Source organism: Vombatus ursinus, unplaced genomic scaffold (genome assembly GCF_900497805.2).
Source record: "Vombatus ursinus unplaced genomic scaffold, bare-nosed wombat genome assembly UNPS02012602.1, whole genome shotgun sequence".
NCBI classification, from domain to species: domain Eukaryota; kingdom Metazoa; phylum Chordata; class Mammalia; order Diprotodontia; family Vombatidae; genus Vombatus; species Vombatus ursinus.
The window spans coordinates 5,468,903-5,488,912 of NW_020952380.1; the positions used below are offsets into that span (position 1 = coordinate 5,468,903).

Consider the following 20,010-nt stretch of genomic DNA (forward strand, 5'->3'; position numbering starts at 1 on the left):
CTTTTGCAGTTCTTTATAATGTGACACCTTTTTGCCTTCTTAGTCTTCCAATACCTTACTTCTCTCCATGTATACCGAGATCCAGTGATATCAACTTGGAACACATCACCTTAAGTCCAGACTATGAGCATTTTCATTGATTCTCCCCCATGACTGGAACTCTTTCCATCCTCAGCTCTGTCTTCCTTCAAATTTTACCTAAAATCCCAGCATCTACAAGAAGTCTTTCCCAGATCCCCTTAATCTTAGTGCTATATCCCGTATTTACCTTGTTTGTAGTTATTTGCATTTTGTCTCCCTGACTAGATGGGGGTTCCTCATGAGCTCCATGAGAGCAGGAACTGCTTTGTTTTGTTTTGTTGCATTTCTTTGTGCTCTCCTAATGAATTACATGGTGCCTAGCACATAATATGTGCTTAATAAATACTTGATGACTTGACAACATAGACTTGTATTTTTCACTAGCTAGTCAAGGGTGGTCTAGAACACTAGATTTGGAGCCAGTCAGTCAACAAGCATTTATTAAGCAATGACCTTGTCTAGGTACTGTACTAATGTGATTGTACAGTGCCAAAATGTTGAGGAAAGCAACGTTCACAGTCAGTGGCAAAGTAGTTATTCTCCAAAATCACTATAAATTCACTGTATGGTCTCTCAGGTAGTTGGGCTGCTTTTTGCAATAGGATGGCTATATTGATCTACTTTCATAGATCTAGAACTGGAAGAAATCTTTGAGATCATCTAGACTAGTCCTTTAATTATGCATATAAAGAAACCAAGATCCAGAAGTTAACTGCCCAAGGTCACAAAGGTAGTAGAAAGCAGTAAATTCTGGATTCAAACTCAGGTCCTAGAAATCAAATTCAACTTTCTTTCCATTTCACCAAGCTGCCTTGTGGATTTCTAAATGGCCAAAATCACACGTGACCACTAGACCACATTTTCCATATCCTGTATAATTTACACTTTCATTTGAAAGGAAAGCAAGGGGTGGGGGCAAGCAAAATTTAGAAAGACACCTTTGGTATATCCAAGTTCTATCCATTTCAAGGTTCAACTCCAGGGCCACTTCCTACCATAGTCTATCCTGATAACAACATAGATAGAGAGATAGATACCCTCATATACATGTGTACATAGATAACACATACATATATTTGTATGTATAAATTTGTAATTGTGGATCTCTATCTGTATTGTTGCTTGTGCTCTTTAGAATATATGCTGTTTGAGGACAGGGATTGTTTTCATTTCATCTTTGTATCCCCAGTGCCTGGCATAGAGGAGATGCTTAATAAATGCTCTTGTCAAATGAACAAATAGTGAGGAGAAAAATCAAAGGAATGATCTAAGGATGTTTTACAATGACTCTGGATCTTCTGAAAGGCAATGTACATCTGCTGCTCAGTATTCAGCAATTTAAATACTCATACTCCTCCTATATAAAAGATTTCTTCAAAATGTGAGAATAAATCAATTTAAGAAATACTATAATCGCAATACCATTGTGTTACCTTAAAAGGGATCTACATCTGATAGCAATATGTTCAGTTCAACTATAACCTAAAATAACTGATTATGTTTTACAGGAGACTATGAGACAATTTAAAATAGCTGGGTTAACTTCCCACTGATGAGATTTTATTTATTTTATTTATGTATTAGGATTTTGGCAATTATTACTATGGAAAGACATGAGATATTCTAAGACAGTCCAAGTTAACATCCTGCTGACTAGACATGATCCAATTTATTTTGTGTATAGAAAACACGGCAAATCTGAAAATAGTTTCAAGCAAACAATCATTTGTTTTTCTATAGTCCATAATAGGTGAACTTTCAAGGATACATTTCTATTAAAGTTGTAGGCATTTAGGACATATAAAAAAGCATGGTATGAGGAGGCTAAAAGGAAATAGGAAAAATTCAATGGAAAGTGCACTGAATTAGGAGTCAGGAAACCTGAGTGAGACACTCGCTATCTTTGTGACTTCAGTCAAGTGACAACCTGGCTTAACTTCATCTTCCAAATGAATGGGGCTGAACTGAAAGATGTCTAAGGATTTCTTCTGGCTCTGAGCAGCAAAACCTCATTTCTATGCTTTCTCCATATTATAAAAAAAAGGAACCTCTGGCCTTTGACTTAAATTCCACAGGACTCACAGAGGAAATATCAATAAAAATATTTTCTATTTCTCTTGTGCTTTAGAGTTTTCAAGACAGAAAATTTTCCCAAAATGTTTTCATATATTAACTCACTTGATTCTCACAAGAACCCTATATAGTGACTTGCCTGAAATCACAAAGCTAGCTTACTCCATAGTCCAGGCTAAAACCCAGATACCCCGACTTCTAGTACTATACTTTTTCTATCATATCATGTATACTTAATAAAAATCACAAAATCCAAAATCACATAACATCTAAAATTTTCAGTACCAATGTCCTATACAGACATAGGATAGGGGATGCCATCCCATTAAAGTTTGTTAAATAAATATCTCTCCTTCCTTTTCCTTAACTCACCATAAGATGGAAGTACATTTTATATGATCTGTTGAATTAATAAAAAATATTTTAAGGTCCTTGTTCTTAATTTTAAAAGCAAATGAGTACAACATCTTATATTACCTCTCAAATTTTAAGTGTTTTTTTTTTTTACTTATGGGGAACATTACCCATAGATCATCACAGAGGCATTATTAATGAGACCAAATCTCAAATTGTATAGTAAACATCCAGAAAAAGAAAAGAAAAAAAGAAAGCACCACCACTAAAAAACTGAGAGATCTGTTATTCCAATATTTACACTAGAAGGGCTCTGCCTCATTTTAAAACATAATGCAGTCCAATAGATCCTAGAATTCAACCTATATATGTACAGCATTAAAGCATTCCATTTTGCTAAGTTTTAATTTTTTTCTTCATAATGCCTATGTTTGTTGATCTAATATACTACAGACTATTTAAAAGAGCAATGGATTTGGAATCAAAACTCAAGTTCTAATTTTACTTTTGACATTTACTAACTATGATACCTTGGGCAAGTCACAATTGTCTCTGGTTCTCATCTTTAAAATGGGAACAGTAATGTTTGCATGACAATTTCACAGGATTATTATGTTGATGAAATGAAATAATTTATTAAGGAGTATTTTAAACTCCAAGAGGCTATAAATATAAAAGCTACTATATCAAATACCTTCTTCTTACCACCCTCTTTACCACAAAAAAGAGGCCCATATGCGAGATCCTTTGAAACTGCTGTAAATTCTGTCCACCCAGAATACAAATACTCTAATAATTTGTTTAGGGTGGGGAAGTCCCCACAGCAAAAGACAAGGTATTTGCATAGATCTTCTCAAAATTTAGAAAAGCAAACAGAAACCAGGAGTCAATAATAAACATGCTGAACTGGTTAATCCAATAAACTTTCTTTGACTTGAAATTTATTTCAGAAGGACCAAAGGGAAGACAAAGGGCTAATATATATTTGTTAACGTACAAGATTATAATTAACCTAATGTCTGTTTCAAATTTACTATATCTATTAAAGAATAAATAATTTTACAGCCTTCTAATATGTAGCTCTTAAGCTTTAAATCACTGACCATAACTAATAAGCAGTTTAGTAGCAAGAGTATCCTAAATACAGTCACAGACTGCAATTTCATTGAATGTAAATCATCATCATTTTTAATGCAAAGGCAACAGCAAATCTCTGTAATTACTGGGTGCATTTTGAATCACTTTTATTATTACTGCAGTAGCCCCATTAAAAATCCAAAACACTGAACTGCATGGGATATAAAACTGGAATTATGATACACTACAAGCTCTAATTGAAACCCATAAATTTTCTACTAGTATCCAAAATTACTTTGTTGCCAAGACTTTGAACTATTGAGAATTAACTTTGAAAGCATTTACTTTATCCTGCACAATAAGTCAGAGCATTTTGCCTTGGTAATGTGAGAAGTAAATTCATGAGTAATATTCTATGAGTTGTTTATTTCTCACTTAGAAAATAGCCCCTAAAAATTCAATACAATAATTTTAGAATGAAAAGATACCAAAAAAACAAAGACATATGGGGCAAGTATTAACTAGAACATGGTTTAAACCACACCTTCTAATAACTAAAGTTAGAAAAAGCTGTATATAACCTGGTTGGTCTACAGCAGCAACATGAGTCTTGTGTTAAAATAATAAAGAGACTCTTACTATATTGCCCTGAAGCAACATTACTGTTGGCATGTACTTAGGTAAGTGAATTAACCAGTTCAGTACCTTCGCTAAACATGGGGATAATCCACTAAGCCTGTTGGCAAGGATAACACCAGTTAATATAACTTACTACTGTACCTTTAGTGGCTAGTGAATAAATTACTTACAAGAACCGTGAGCCTCCTTTAATGAAGACTTTTGAATGTGTAATTTAGATGAGGCTGTCCTTTTACATATCTCCTCCAAGCATACTTCAACAGAATTCAGAACTGCTGGATGTATGAAAAGCCAATATCAGTATTTCTCTCAATCTGTCAACAGTATACACTGTAGAATCAGGGGATCAAAGAAGCCCATATGGTTAGATAATGTTCTTCATTGCTAAAGCATTTGCTACTTATATAGGGTAGGCTACATACCTGAGATTCTCACACCATTAGTGCTAATTTTCTGTCAATACACTAGAATGACAACTGTTAAATTAAAGTTTGCAGATGGACTAAAATTGTGTGATTTCTGAGATTTCTGTCTCCTGTTCTACTACTCTACCAGTCAACTGAGGCCAGAAATTAGCAGGAGTCAGGTTCGCTTATAAGGAATACTCCCAAATCTGAAATGGGGAAAGATGGAATATGAGGGAGAGAGGGGGAGAGGGGGGTAGAGGGAGAAAGAGAGAGAGAAAGAGAGAGATGGAGAGGGAGAGGGAGAGAGAGAGAATATCCCAATTTAAACTCTTTCACAAATGTCTTACAAGTCTCTAGGGTTCGTAATTTACATTTTGATTAACATTGCTTTATATAAGCCTTTTTCCAAAATAGTTCTATTAGTAATATGGTGCTGTAGAATGATCTGTGGCTCTACAGACAGGGAATTTGAGTTCAAATTCCACCTCTAACATTTACTGCCCATGCAACCTTAAATCACAAGCTCCCTGGGTATTAGTTTCATCATCTATAAAATGAGGGGTTATACTACATGGCCTATGAGGTCACTTCCATCTATAGAACTATGATCACTTTGGGTATTTAGATATTAATAGCTCAGAGAAGAAATCTCAACTGTATCACATTAAAAAAAATTTTCCCCATTTTCTCAAAGGTCATATTAGAAGGTTTATCAAGTTTTATATATTAATTATACTTTTTCCAAATCTGTACAAACTGAGTTTCATTTGTCATTCAAATCACAGAAACCTTCCAAACCTCCCAAAAGTACTTTAATTACTATGTCCATAAATGTCACTAAAACTCAGTTTAGGCAATTGTCTTAGCCATGTCACAGGAATTGGTATTTCCTCAAGCTCTGAAGTAACTTTAAAAAAAAAAAAAAAAGGCTGAAAGGCATCAATACCACACTGGCTACATTACTTTGAGATGCAGAGGAAGTTAGCAGAAAGTACAAAAGGCCCCAGAAAACCTCAGCAGATGAGCTTATTCAGAATTTTTCAAGAGTACTATCTCCTTGATGAAGAATCTTCTGAGAAGCATCCTGTGAAGTTATCTGTTATGAAGTGATAAAGCAAAAAACTATTTGGTGTATTTACATAGTATAAAGGAATCATTTATTTGCAGATATGGCGGTCATAAATAAACATTTCATACCACTAGAGCAGTATATGAATTTCTATTCTTAAACATAAATATACTGGAGGTATTTTAGATTGGCACTTTCCCACAGTTGCACAGCCAGTTCATATCAGAGACAGGATTTTAATTCTCTATACCAAGGTCAAGGAAAAAGGACCATTCATTAAAGAATTGGGAAGGTCCCATAAGTTTGACCTCTCACTTGAGCCTAGATAAAAAAATAACAATCATACCAAGGAGCTATTAGGATTAATTAATTGAATTAATCACAGAATCAGACTTTCATATAAGGGGACCTCAGAGATCATCTAGTCCCACCTATATCTGAGCAAGTATCCCTTCTACAATATACACAACAACTGGTCATTCATCTTCTGCTTGTCATCCTCCAGTGAGGGGGAAACTATTAGGTCCTGAGGCAACCCATTTCACTTTTGGATGGGTCCAATTGTTTGGAAATTTTTACTTACATGGAGCCCAATCCTACCTCTTTACAAATTTTACCCATTGTCTGTAGTTCTACAGCCTGGGGCCAAGTAGAAATGTCTGATCATAGACTTCCATGTTTTAGCCACAGCGAAAGTAAAAAGGAGGAGGGGGTGAAGGGGTAGCTTATATTGTTCCAGGGAAGGAGATATGATACAGTGCCCTTCTCTAGTTTCACCAAACAGTTATTTAGCACACAGTAAATCACATTTGTGTGTCTCCCACTGTTGACAATTCTCTGCTCACTTGATGGCTTTTTAAACATCATATGTAAAAGGAAGCAGGTCCAATTCCTAGGGACATGCCAGGTTATTTTAAATGCCTTGCTTATTTTCAAGAGCCCAATGGGAGAGGCAAGAATGCTGCTGCTCATTGAGAGAAGCTCCAGGAAATCAATCCCAAGGAGCCTTACAAAAGAGTGAACTTGGAAAATTAGAACAAGTTAGCAGACATAGAGGCATGTGCATAGAAAAGACAGAGGCAGTAAACAGGGGCTACAAAAGCAAAGGGAATGCTAGGGGGACTTCAAGACAGCTATTGGATGCTCCCCCTAAGTCTGTTCCTCCCCATCCTAAAGACCTTTAGGTTCTCCTCAATGATGTCTGCAGGGAATGGTTTCAAGTCCTCTTACCATTCTGGTTTGATTTTTACTGGATTCTCTCCAGTTTATCAATAGCTTTCCTAAAGTATGCCACCAAAAATCAATATTCCTGGTGTGGTTCTATCATGGCAGAATACAAAGGCATTATTACCTTCCTTATTTTGGATAATCTGCCGTATATTACCTAAATGGGTCTATGATCCCTTCAGTTTGTTGTGTTGTACAACAATGCAGATCTCATACCATCCATGCCCATTCATCTTGCCTCTTTTGTCTACATCCAACTATAAGTTTGAAATAAATGATCCACCCAATATACTAGAAGCCTTCCTCACTTTCTTCTGATATCTCAAGGATACTACTGGAACACTTTGGCTGTCGATGTGTCACTCCTCATTCTTGCTATGGAACCATTCCATATTCTCTTCCTACCATACATTTCCTTGAAGGTACATTTTACTCCTCTTCTTTTTCAAACTTCCTCATTGGTTATATGTTACAGTCTGCTCATACCTATCATGTACCTCTCCATCACCTTTCTGTGTGATATTTATTTTCAGTTCTTTGACACTGCTGTATGTCATGTCTTACTACCATATGGGAAATACCAATTGTTGATATTAAAAGATAAGTCTATATTTCCTTAAGAAACTAGGGTTGTCCAACATACTTTGTCATTTCCCAAAAGCTATCCAATCTGCTTCCTGCCTACTGTTCAGCTCTGGATCCAACTTAGGCAGTTGCATTGTCTGCCCCAGACAATTAACCTTCATTAACCTTCCTACCTGGTACCTTCATACAATGAAGTATATAAAAATTATATGATGTATACCATAGACATTAATTGCAATTTTAAGTCAATCATCAAAATTACTTTTAATTTAATCTTAAAATTAATTGCCACTAAAAATCAGTGACTCAACTTCCACCCCACCTGGCATCAACTTCAGTTACCACTTGCCTTCCCATAGTCAAAAAAGCATGCTGTCATAGCCTGTAATGGGAATCTATAACCCATAAAGGGATTCCTTCAACTCAATACCTATAATACTAGTTAGATAAGGTCTATGAAGGGCATGGTCAATTACTACTTAGAACCATGGTTTTCTATTTTGAAAAAAAAATGGTGGGTCCCCCACAGAGAACTTCCTTATCTTTATGCAGGTTTTGAAGAGGCCATTAGTAGCAGAGAGCTAAGTAAGACCTTGAAGGGTATATGGGAAAAACGAGGCTAAAAGCAAGTTTTCTACATTCTAGTCCATAGACAGGAAATGAGAGACAGTACCTAAGAAAAGAGCGTTAGTAAATAAAAGCATTACTTATGGTCTTCTAGTACTACTACTAATATCTGGCTAAATAATACTACAAAAGGCTTTCATAACGTTAGGTCATGTCCGAGGACCTCTTTCTTATATTCACTTCAAAAGGAATCATCTCTCTCTTCTCCTTTCCCCCAAAGAACATTTAACATATTTTAGTTTGTACATCCAAAACCAGCAGCATTGAGGCATACTAAAGGCATGTCATACTTCTTAAGAGAAATTTTGATATAGTGCATCTGTTCTAAAGTTTTTCCTGCCACATTGTTTTAATAAATAAACATCCTTAAAGGACACTGGAAGAAGACACGATTCACCACATCTTGTCGAGGCAAGTATGTCAATATATAGTATCTAGTAGCACAGGCACACAAACCAACCCAAATTACTGTGCTAAAAAATAGTAACATTTAATGTAAAAGATACACAGAAATAATAAAACTTAAGAGTTGATGGCATCACTCTAAACTATTTCACTTCATGATCTATGAATACTTACATCAGTCCTAAAAGACCAAATTATTTTTTGTTTGATCTGATTGCAAAGAGAAATCTAGAAATAAAAGGTGGGTTTTTCATATGACAAGAAGGAAGGATAGCCAACAGATAGCCCATGTGCTCCCAATGGGATCCACACAATGTCAAGAGAATGAGAGGAAAATCTTTGCTCAGTCATTGAATACTTATTAAGTCCCTACTCTGTGCCAAGCACCAGATGAATCCCTGTAGATAATTTATGATAAGACATGAATCTATATTCACACAGAGTGAGAGAGAATGGGTGAATTGCTGTGTCATGGGAGTCACAATGAATGAAATAAAAAATCCTTCAAAGCATCAATTTTCAGGTTCAGGTCCACTCTCTAACCTGCACCTCCCGTTTCCTCAACTCTGACAGAATTCTCACTTGCTTCAAGATGCAGCTGAAAGACCATTTTCTCCACAATATGATGCTTTTCCTGATCCCCAAACTGCTAGTGCTCTAAGAGCCTCAAATTTATTCTGCATATATTTATGTACATGTCGTCTTTCCCAATAAAATGCAAACTCTTTGTGTTTTTTTGTTGTTGGGTTTTTTGTGTTTTTGCCTTTGTATCCTATTACCTACTCCAGTGCCTAACACACGACAGATGCTTAATAAATGGTTCTTGGTTGACTAATCACAGAAGCCTTGTGAAAAGCTGGAAAAAAAAAAGTCCCCACTACCCAACCGAGGTGAATCGGAAAGAGGAGCTACAAATGCAGATTAGAACTGATCCCATTATTTCTTCACGTGCCCGTTGGCCTTGAATACATTTAACATTACTCGGCAAAATTAATTTCTCCACCGAGGTTGTATATTTCATATTTGTCAGATTCCTTCTTTACCTGAACCTGATTAAAGTAAAAGATACTACATCAAATAGAAGTCAAAAGAAATCTTGAGTGGCTCCTTACGCAAATAAATGCTTTTTCACTTCATAAATATTGTCTATGGCTGCACCATTTTATGGCCCTGAAAATCCTGTTACTACTTTAATGTACTAGTACTTCTATCAATGAACGGTTTTCCCAGAGGGAATATTTGATAATGAAGATCTTTACTATTCTTTGTGGATACATAGTTATCCCTAAAGTAGGTATGCCTGCCAGATACGATGATGGCATATACATTTCTGCGAAAACAATTGCATATGGAGTACGTGATAGAAAAAGTGAAATATTGCTTTCTCCAATACCCAACGTACTTTTTTCTAGCCTGATTCCTTCTCCTAGTTTCAACTTCTTTATGAAGTTCATTGTCTGTGATGTCTAAGGGAAAGTTTAAAGGCAAATAAGAATTATTCCAATAATATCTATACTAAAATTTTCTCATTTTACTTCCACTACATATGTACTTTGGTATTTTTCTAGAAAACCAGAGATGGATCCATATTATGCAAATCACAGTTAAAAATGACCCCAGTAAACTTATTTCAGATTTATACAATAGTTGCTCATTAGCTCTTTCATATTAAATTGGCCTTCTTTTATTACAAAATGCCATTATTTTATCCTAAAGATTTGAGAAATAATACTTTTCGTGTATACACATGAACATATACATACGTGTGCCAATTTAAGCAAATTTTTCTCAGGTGATTGTGCAGGAGTTTCCCTATCGCTAAGACATACTTTCCAAAAACTGTTTTTGCAATTCTCACTTTTTCTCTCTTTCAAACTCCTTGAAATCTAAATGAATAAGTCATGAAGAGAAGCCCAGATAATTTCTTTCTATTAGAAACAGTAGTGGAATTCCTCTAAACTACTATTTGGCACTTAGTTCATGTATGTACAAAATTAGTCATATACCTCATGCTTTTTGTGAGGAGTCAGCCACTGTAGATTGTTTGTATACTATTATTTTATGCTATTGTCCCTGCCAAGCTAACATTCAATGATTAAATTAAAAGTGGAATTTCTCCCCAAAAGTTAGGAAATAACTGTAAAACATACATAAATTTGCTGGGTAGTTATAATCTTTTAATATGACACATTTCTCTTTGCTACACAGGTGGAGGGGGAATGGGGGAGAGCAAGAGAGAACCAAGGGGAGGGGTCAGGCAGAGAAAGACAGAAAGACAGCCATTCTTCTTTTAAGTAACTAAAGTCATCTTTAATTCTCTGACTCTTCTTTCTAATTCACTACCCTGTTCCCCCATGCAATTAGTTGACAACTGTTGCTGAATGTTCTACTACCAGTTTCAAACCTTCCTCTTTCCTTTTGCTATATTCATACCAACCTAGGTGAAGTCAGCCCAAGGGATGTTTTAATTCAACCTGTCAGTATTAATTACTTCCTGCCTTGTCTCCCTGCCTCTAGCTTCTCCCTTCTTTAATTGGTCCTTCAGTCACCTCTCAAATAAATGGGACTAACTACAGGCCATCTCTGTTCAAAATTCTTGTATGTTACCTCTAGGACAAAATACAGATTCTTCAGATGGGCTTTTAAGGCCATTTGGTTCCAGCAAACTTTGTTGTTTCTCAGTCATTTCAGTCCTATCCAACTGTTTTGACCCCATTTGGGGTTTTCTTGGCAAAGATACTGGAATGGAATGGTTTACCATGTCCTTCTCCAGCTCATTTTACAGATGAGGAATTTGAGGCAAACAGGATTAAGTGACTTGCCCAGGGTCACATAGCTAGTGTCTGAGGTCAGATATGAACTCAGGAAGATGAGTCTTCTTGCATCCAGTCCCAGGTGCCCTATCCACTTTGCCACCTAGCTACTCCAGTTCAGTTCCTTTATTGTTCCACTACTCAGGACTACTACCTCCAGATTGCATCCGATACAGCCCCATCTCTATGCCTTTGTGTATCCCTGTCTAAAATTCTCAGTCCTCATCTCTTTGTTGAGATGCTCTTCCTCCAAGGCCCAGCTCAGATGCCATATCCTCCATAATGTCTTTGCTGATTTCTCACACACTCCACTTCCTACCAAATGAAGTCATCTGTCCCTCCTCAGATCATAAATATGATTTTGTTCAGACATCTTTTACCTCTTTCACATTCTCTTGTAGTCTATTCATTTGTGAGGAAAGCCTTTGCCAAGCCTATGTAGATGTGAGTGAAAATGCTGTGCCATATTGCCCTATTATATTCTAAACTCTGATAGAAAGAATAAAAAAAAATGCTCTACAGCTCTTGCTATCTCCAGGGCTCAGAGCACCTTGCATATTGTAGGCATTTAATAAATGTCAATACAAAATATAAACAGTTCAAATTGGATAACCAAGAGTTATAAAAGTTCTAAATGTTCTCCTCCTCACCAAGCATGATGGATAAAGTTCTTCCATGGTACTTTTGTGTACGTTGAGGGATATATATGCCTATCCTATATTATGCTTATAGTCTGGGGGAAATGATTTCTAAAAATCATTTTATATGCCTTTGGTTCTGAATACTTATGATTTGAATGATAGATTGTTTCAGCTTCAAAGAAATGAATTTTTATTCCTTTTTTCAGTCTTCATGTTGAGGATTCCTTTTATATTCCACATGGTGAGCATTATACAACTTCTTCAGAGTGAGCTATATAGGGAATTAAAAGGATGAAGATACAGGAGACATAGAATGATCTGAGAATAGGTTGATCCAGAGGCAACAAGATCAACTACAGAAACAAAAGATATTTTTAAAAAGAGATTCAGAGAGACAGAGTGAGAGAAGGAATATACTCTATTGAATCAAATAACTCTCTTCAAAGAAGACAGGAGAGGGTAAAATAATTTAATATCAATCCTTGAGTCAATAAGTGGTTAAACACAGTGCCAAGACAGTAGAAGATGGTAAAAACCAGTTTATATCTACCAGATTTAACCACTAATACAAACTAAGCACTTCAATACTTTATCTCATCTACCCTTTTCCCTCTGCCCCTCTCCATAAAAAAATTAAGTAGAGAGGAAGGAGATTTAATCCTACTTCGTAACATCCCTGTAAGATAAATAGCACAAGTGTTTTTATACCCATTTCTGGGCTAAGTAGATTTGCTCATGCTCTCTGACTCCAAATAGAGTATTTTCTTCGACTCCAGCATACTGACTTTATACAAATCATTGAAAGTTCTTTGTTGTTATTTTGAGAGGACAGTAGGAGAGCACAGTAAGAATAGCAGTTACTGAGGGGTGGAGGAAATTACATTACCCGAACACCTTATATACATTGGAATAAATCTGACATTTGTCTTCAGCTCTTTCCAAAGGCTTATACTAGGCTTGCTGGCTTGAAGTGAAAACAAATCCTTCTAAAATATTACCTGGCAACCACTTAACATAACTACCTTGAACCATCAGAGCATTGATGTCTTTTACTCTCTCCCCTCTCCCTGGAAAGGATTGTGGCGAGAATGAAAAAGCTTTTTAAATAAAGGAACACTATGAATACAAGGTGTTAGTCATACTTACTATAATATGGTAAGAAAAAATGAAAAGTAGTTATCCCCCTACCTCCCCTTTCTGAATTCCAATCCTACCTCAAACCTTCTCTCTCTCTCTTGCCATCTAGATTCTAAATACCTTAATGTTACTAGTGTCTTACTCTTTGACATCCAAAGTCCCCCAACTTCACCCAAACTCAACATCTAAAATTCCCATCCAAAATTCAAAAGTCAAATGAAAATCTTTCTTGACTGATTACTTAGAGACTGATCTGAAAAAATTCACCACATGTGTATGTGTGTAGACATGCTTGTGTGTACATGTGGGCATGTATGTGAATGACCATACAGCTTCCTAAGGATCATTTGAATTTTAAAATAGTTTCTGAGCCCATTCATCTCTTGTTGGTAGACTATGAGGGTTGGAGGTGAGTGGGAAGAGATACTTGAAAGCTGTTGGATGTGAGGCTTCAGGCATCTCTCATGCACTCTAAGCCACTCTCTTCCTCTTATCTAGTTTCCCATAAAATTAAATAGTTGGAATTGGAGTCAGCATTTCTAGGTACAACCATATACTCACGCCAATGAACACCATGCTCAAGAGAACTTGACAGACTGACACATACACCTACACACACACACACACACACAAGCACCTTGTAAGTCACTCTACATTGTTTATTTTGTTTTACTGAGCTCAATACAAACAAAAAAAAAACCTGTGAATAGAGACAATATAACCAGTGGGTGTGGGGGGGGTGTCTATATATGCGTGTCTATTTATCTATACATATAGATGTAGATATATAAAATCCCCCTTCACAAACTCAAAAGTCCAAACTACTCTTCTTACTGAAAAGCTGAAAAACACTCCTGTCTCAATGCTTTGCCTTGGTTGTTCCTCATGCCTGGAATGCACTCACTCCTCACCTCTACCTCTTAGAATCCCTGTTTCCTTAAAAAAAATCAACTCAAGTCCCACCTTCTACATGAAATCTTTTCTGATCCTGGAAGATGCTTGTGCTTCCTCCACTCAATGTCCTTGTATTTATTTCATATATAACTATGTAAGGTGCTCCAAAAATCTTAGTGCAGTGTCAAGCTATTCAAGCCTGAAACTGCACTAAGATTTTTGGCTCACCCTGTATAAGCACATGCTGTCTCCCCCAACTGAATGTAAACTCCTTGAGAACAGGGGCAATTTCACTTTTGTCTTTGCATACCCAGCACCTAGAACACTGAATGGCATTTAACAGGTACGTGCTTAATAAATTCTTGTTAACTGATAATTAAGGGAGGGCAAAGGGAAAGATAAGGAAAGTAATCCCATAGGAGGCAACATCTGAGCTGTTCCTTGAAGGAAGCAAAGGACTCTATGATGGTAAGACCAGCAGGGAGCATACTCCAGACTTGGAGAAATCATTTCTGCAAGAGAATGGAGGTGGGAGATGAAATACTGGGTATGGGAGGACAGCTAGAATGCCAGTTTAACTCAAATGGAGAACCATGTGGAGGAGAATACTGGCAAAGTACATGGAACCCTGATTGTAGAGGGCTTTAAATACCAGACTAGGGTACTTATATTTTATCTTAAAAAAGCAAGAGTGATGGGAAAAGGACCCGCATGTACAAAAATATTTATAGCAGCTCTTTCTGTGGTGGCAAAGAATTGGAAATTGACAGGATGCCCATAAATTTGGGAATGGCTAAACAAGTTGTCATAAATGAATATAATAGAATACTACTGTGTTATAAGAAATGATGAGCAAGCAGATTTCAGAAAAACCTGGAAAGACTTACATGGACTGATGCTGAGTGAAGTGAGCAGAACCAGGAGAACACTGTACACAGTAACAGCCACGTTGTGCTATGACTCACTTTGATAAACTAAGCTCTTCTCAGCAATGCAAGGATGTAAGACAACTCCAAAAGTCTCATGATGGAAAATGCTATCCACATCCAGAGAAAGAACTGTGGAGTCAAATGCAGATCAAAGCATACTATTTGCTCTTTTTTTTTCCTTCTGTTTTGTTTCTTTCTTGTGGTTCTTCCTATTAGTTCTAATTCTTTACAACATGACTAATGTGAAAATATGTTTAATAGGAATGTATATGAAAAGCCTATATCAGATTGCATGCCATCTTGGGAAGGGAAGAGGAGAGTGAGGGGGAGAAAATTTAAAATTCAAAAGCTTATGGAAGTGAATGTTGAAAACTAAAAATTAATTTAAAAAAAGCGAGAGCGAGTCACTGAAGATTTTTGCATAAGGAGTGACATGGTCAAGTCTGTAATTCATGAATATTGACTTGCTAGTTGTGTGGAAGACAGATGAGTGAGATGAGAGAACCAGGCAAGGAGATCAATTAGAAGGCTATTGCAAAAACTGTCCAAGGAAAAAGTAAAGATCATTTGCATTTTGTAAGATTCAAGATACAAGTGGAAAGATGTTATGGAGTTTGTGGCCAATTAGAAGTTCCCTTCACCACAATAACAAGTTTTACTTTTCTCTCAGTTCTACCCAGCTAGTTTCCTCTCTAAAGAACTCAACTTTCCTGCCTTAATATTTCCTAATTTAATCCATTTTGAAGACTGATCTAATATTCTTATGAAGTGCCAAATCACAGAGATCACGGATGCTAATGTCTGTAAATGAGAAGCTGAATTGTAATGATCAGAATTCCAAATTGCACATAATGACTAATTCACATTCAGATCCAAGTCAGATAGAGGCCTACAGATTCTGCAGAAACAATATGATCTAAATTGTGGCTTAAATGAAAACAGCAGAATTCATTAAAAAAGATATACAGTAGAAAATCTAAATAACCCTCTCTCTAACCCACAGCTAAAGCATTCAGAGCAGTGGTCATGATTCTACTAATGAATACTCATCAATCTTGCTTATTCATTTTGATTATATTCACCTCTTATTTGTATGAGCTTACAATACAGGTCTTCAAACATTGAGGTCTGCTGTCCTATTTTTTCCCCTCTTCATCTGAAGTACCAATGGAATAGTTAGTGATTAAGAAAGCTTCCAAAACAATCTGCAGGCCCATTTGGCTGCAGGTAAAATAAACCAGAGAAGGAGAAATGAGGCTCATCATTGATGGGTTCTTCTGGTTACACATCACCAAATTTATGTTCTATGACAGTCATAGTAAAGTTGTGTCAAATAATGTTTCGTATAGAAAGTAAATACAAACCCAGGACAGTCAGAAGGTCCTGAATAAGATTCACTATGATGTATGTTTTATTCTGCTCCTACAGGTAGAAGACCACAACTCAATAGCATGCTTTGACACCATCCTTTGATAAAGTCAACTACTTGTCTTGTCATTCTAAACCTGCTGCTTTATTCCCCGCATAGGTTCCTTTCTCAACACTCCCCTCAGGAACCATCCTCCTTTTCTCTCAGGCCTACATCTTGTCTTTTATGGGTAGCTTAGGAAACTTCCACGCTGAAGGACTTTCTGGTTCCTGCCTGAGCCCATCACAACATGCTGAGGAGCTCAGATTCACTGTCAGGCTCCATCACCTCGTCAGCAGTAAATGACTATTCAACTGACTGATTCCAACCTCCTTTCAACTGTTCTCTTAGGAAATGAGTCATTTACACTAATGTGTTCCCATACCCTGACCAGTCACTATTCCTAATTGAAAAATGTCTATCTATTCTGTTATACAGTATAATTATCAAATATAGTCTCCTCCCATGAATACAGGTAATATACTCAGGGTAGTGCATCCTAAATGTAAAGCAGACTTTTTGATCTCCCAGTAACCAGTTTATGCCCTAAAGTAGGTTACTCAAATATTTAACCTTATTTCAAAGTGCCTTGGAAAATCCAAATAAATAATACGTTAAACCATCTAATCTGCTCTTTAATCCACTTGCATTTTTCCTTAACTTCTCCATATGATACCATTTCCAAAAGAGAACCACAACCTATTAAGAATCTCAATTTGTTCCTTTCATTAATTTACATTTACATTCCTACTTGCCTTTCATAAAAGGAGCCAATCTTTTATCATTCTATGTTATTTTCTGTGCATTTACTCTTTTCTAACTCTTCATCATTTGCATTTTAAAAAAAACTATTTCTTCAGACATCATCTCAGGATATCATCTTCCTTTTGATAGAGTAGTATTTTCCATCCTAAAAGTGTGAAGCAACCAAAGCTACAGTGTGTTTTGAGCTAAGAAGCATGGTATTATGTGAAATAATGACATTTTCTCATTTAAATTTTTTTTTTTGTTAACACCCTTCATCTCCCACCAGTACTTTGGCCCTGTCCCTTCTAGTAGAGTAGTAGTACCTTTACAAACTGATAATTCCCAAGTTATTTCCCAAAGGCTTCATAAAAGGTTTGTCATCATTTATGACCTATTTTTGCATTTGCCTATGTCTATTATCTCTCTTTTATTCAAGCTGAACAATTTTTCATGAGCTCTTTAGCTCTTATTTCTCCAAATGTGGCTCATCTGGAGCTGTCTGCAATCTAAAGTTTTACTTAATGAATCAACCCCTCATTGACTACATCCATCAAACACATGACATCATACTGACCTCAAGCATTTGCTTAGTCAACCTTTTGTGCTCAGTTGATTTAGTTGCTTTATAAGTTCTGTATTTGGAAAACTCAAGGCATTGCCTTAAAGCATTTCCAAGACCCTAATATATGTTTTATTCACTTCCCCCCCCCAAAGGATCTAAAGATGACATTGCTTTCCAATTTTTACAGCAGTCCTTGGATTTCCCCCTATCCATTTTATAATTATCAACTTTTTTTAAAAAATTCTATTCTCTAGACAACGCCTTCAAAGAATTCTTCTCTATAACATAACTTGACTCATCTATACAAACTAAATGGAAAAACATGAGAGTTCTGGAGGCAACATCACAACCAAAAAAAAAAAAAAAAAGGAGAGGGACTAGGAAAGGAGATGACAAAGGTATAAAATAACGACATATCTGCCATTCTTCAGAGATACTTAAGACTGAAATGCTAAGGAGACAGGACATTAACAATTCTCCTACACTCCAGTAGGAGAAACAATATCCAACAAGTGAGAACCAGTGGCTATGAAAGGGGCTTCTTGGGGAAGATAGTGAGACCCTTGCCCACCTCAGTTTGGTACATCAGAAATGAGTTGACCACCTCCTTCTCAGGAAAGAGAAAAAAATCAAAACATTCAGCGTCATTCTTCCCTCTCTGGTAGGTGAGACTGACCACCAGGGACTGACAAAACTAAACTGGCACCACCACCTTCATCAACACAAGCACGCTAACGGGGATGGGATGGCTGGGAGAGCGTGGAGAGGTTAGTTCTTACCTTGTTGGAGTACGGGGGCTTGCTTAAATTGATTCCATCCCGGACGAGTTTATCTCTGATCATGATTTTCAGTTTGAGTTTGGGATAAGTCACCAGTTCCTTGCTGCGGGACCCGGCTTTCTGGTTCTTGGAGACCCCCCTGGGTCCTTGGGTCTGGCCAGGCTGAGACTCCCTCCAAGCCTGGCCCTCATACTGCTCCACTAGGTGACTGGTGTAGATTTCTGGGGAAGGGGAACCAGGCTGCTGCTGGGGCTGCAGCTGCTGCGGCTCCAGGGTGAAGTAGAGGCCGGCAGCATTGGCATCTTGCTCCCGTAGCCTTCTTACCGCGTCGTGGATCCGGCGCCGGTGCTGGGGGGCCAGGACCCCGATGGCGTCCAAGTCAGGATCCCCGATCTGTTTGCATACCTCCAGGTCATCGTAGCCATTATCCATGAAGGACTCCGCGTACTGGGGGAGTTGAAGGGCTTTCAGCCATTCGTAAACTATGTTGGTGCACATAGTACTCACTACTTTTACAACACACACCAAAAGGAGAGTGGGGAAAGAATAACCTACAAACCCAACGATAACAATACTTGTAACTTTTAATCCTTCTCTTTCCACGGAGGAAAGGGGTGGGGGTGGGGGTGGGGGTGGAGAGAGATGAGGTAAAAATTAACAATCTACGAAGCTGAAGACGGAATAGCACGGAGTTGGAATCGGGAAAATAGCAGACACCTTAAAAAAAAAACTGGAAGAAAAATGTAAAAGCAAAAAAAAAAAAAAAAATTAAATCCCTCGCGAACAGCAGCCACAGCTCACAGTTCACAGACAGTGATCTATTGGTATTGCTGCTTATTCCCTCGGAGCAGGCGAGCTTCTGTCACTCGGTTGAGGGTGGGTGGCCGAGAAGGTGTTTACTCACAGGCCCTCTTTGGAGCAAGCCCGGTTCGGGGGCTCTATTTGGACGATACGAGGTTAGGTTAGTCCTCGCTTTCCTTCAGTTTCTCTTCTGCTCGATTCAGTTCCGTTCGTCTCCTTTCCTCTATGGCTTCATGCATCTCTATTTACTATTTGCTCCGTGTTTGCTTTTTAACACGTAGTACCATGTTGAGGAGGAAGAGGAGGATCCTTCAGCCAGACAGTTGCACAGTCGCCCTGATGTGTCTCATCTACGTAGGTGTTATTCACCTCCCCCTCAGCACCCTCCCCGGTCCCTTGTCCCGTGGTTTCTCAACTGCTGACTGGAGGGCGGGGTGAACCTCAGCGGCTGCCTTTAGACTTGTCCCCCTAAACAGGGCTTCTCTTGCATACGGAAGCTCCCCGGTCCGCTCCTTTCAGTTCCTTCCCCTAAACAGGACTTCTCTCACATACAGAAGCACCCACGTCTTCCTTCTGTTCTTCCCACTTTGCCTTTATCAACAAGGATGGTAGTGTGGATTCCCAGGCCGGGGTCCACAGACAGGGCGAGGCTGGATATCCTAGTTTCCCTTCTCCCCTACTTGTCCTCGCTAACTTGCACCTTTCTCCTGTCCTGGGCAGCGCCACCCGCCAAGGTGCCAAGCTCGGCCCTCACC

The 20,010-nt window shown here is 37.7% G+C and overlaps 1 protein-coding gene across 1 annotated transcript in view; it reads right to left on the reverse strand.

Annotated features, from left to right (window-relative positions):
- The window catches only part of SAMD5 (sterile alpha motif domain containing 5), a 33,563-nt gene extending 13,839 nt beyond the window's left edge, over nucleotides 1-19,724 (reverse strand). The window contains exon 1 of the mRNA XM_027857974.1: nucleotides 18,455-19,724. Coding sequence (XP_027713775.1) covers nucleotides 18,455-18,952 — 498 coding nt within the window. The 5' untranslated portion in view covers nucleotides 18,953-19,724. The remainder of the gene's footprint in view (nucleotides 1-18,454) is intronic.
- Between the last annotated feature and the right edge of the window lie 286 nt (nucleotides 19,725-20,010).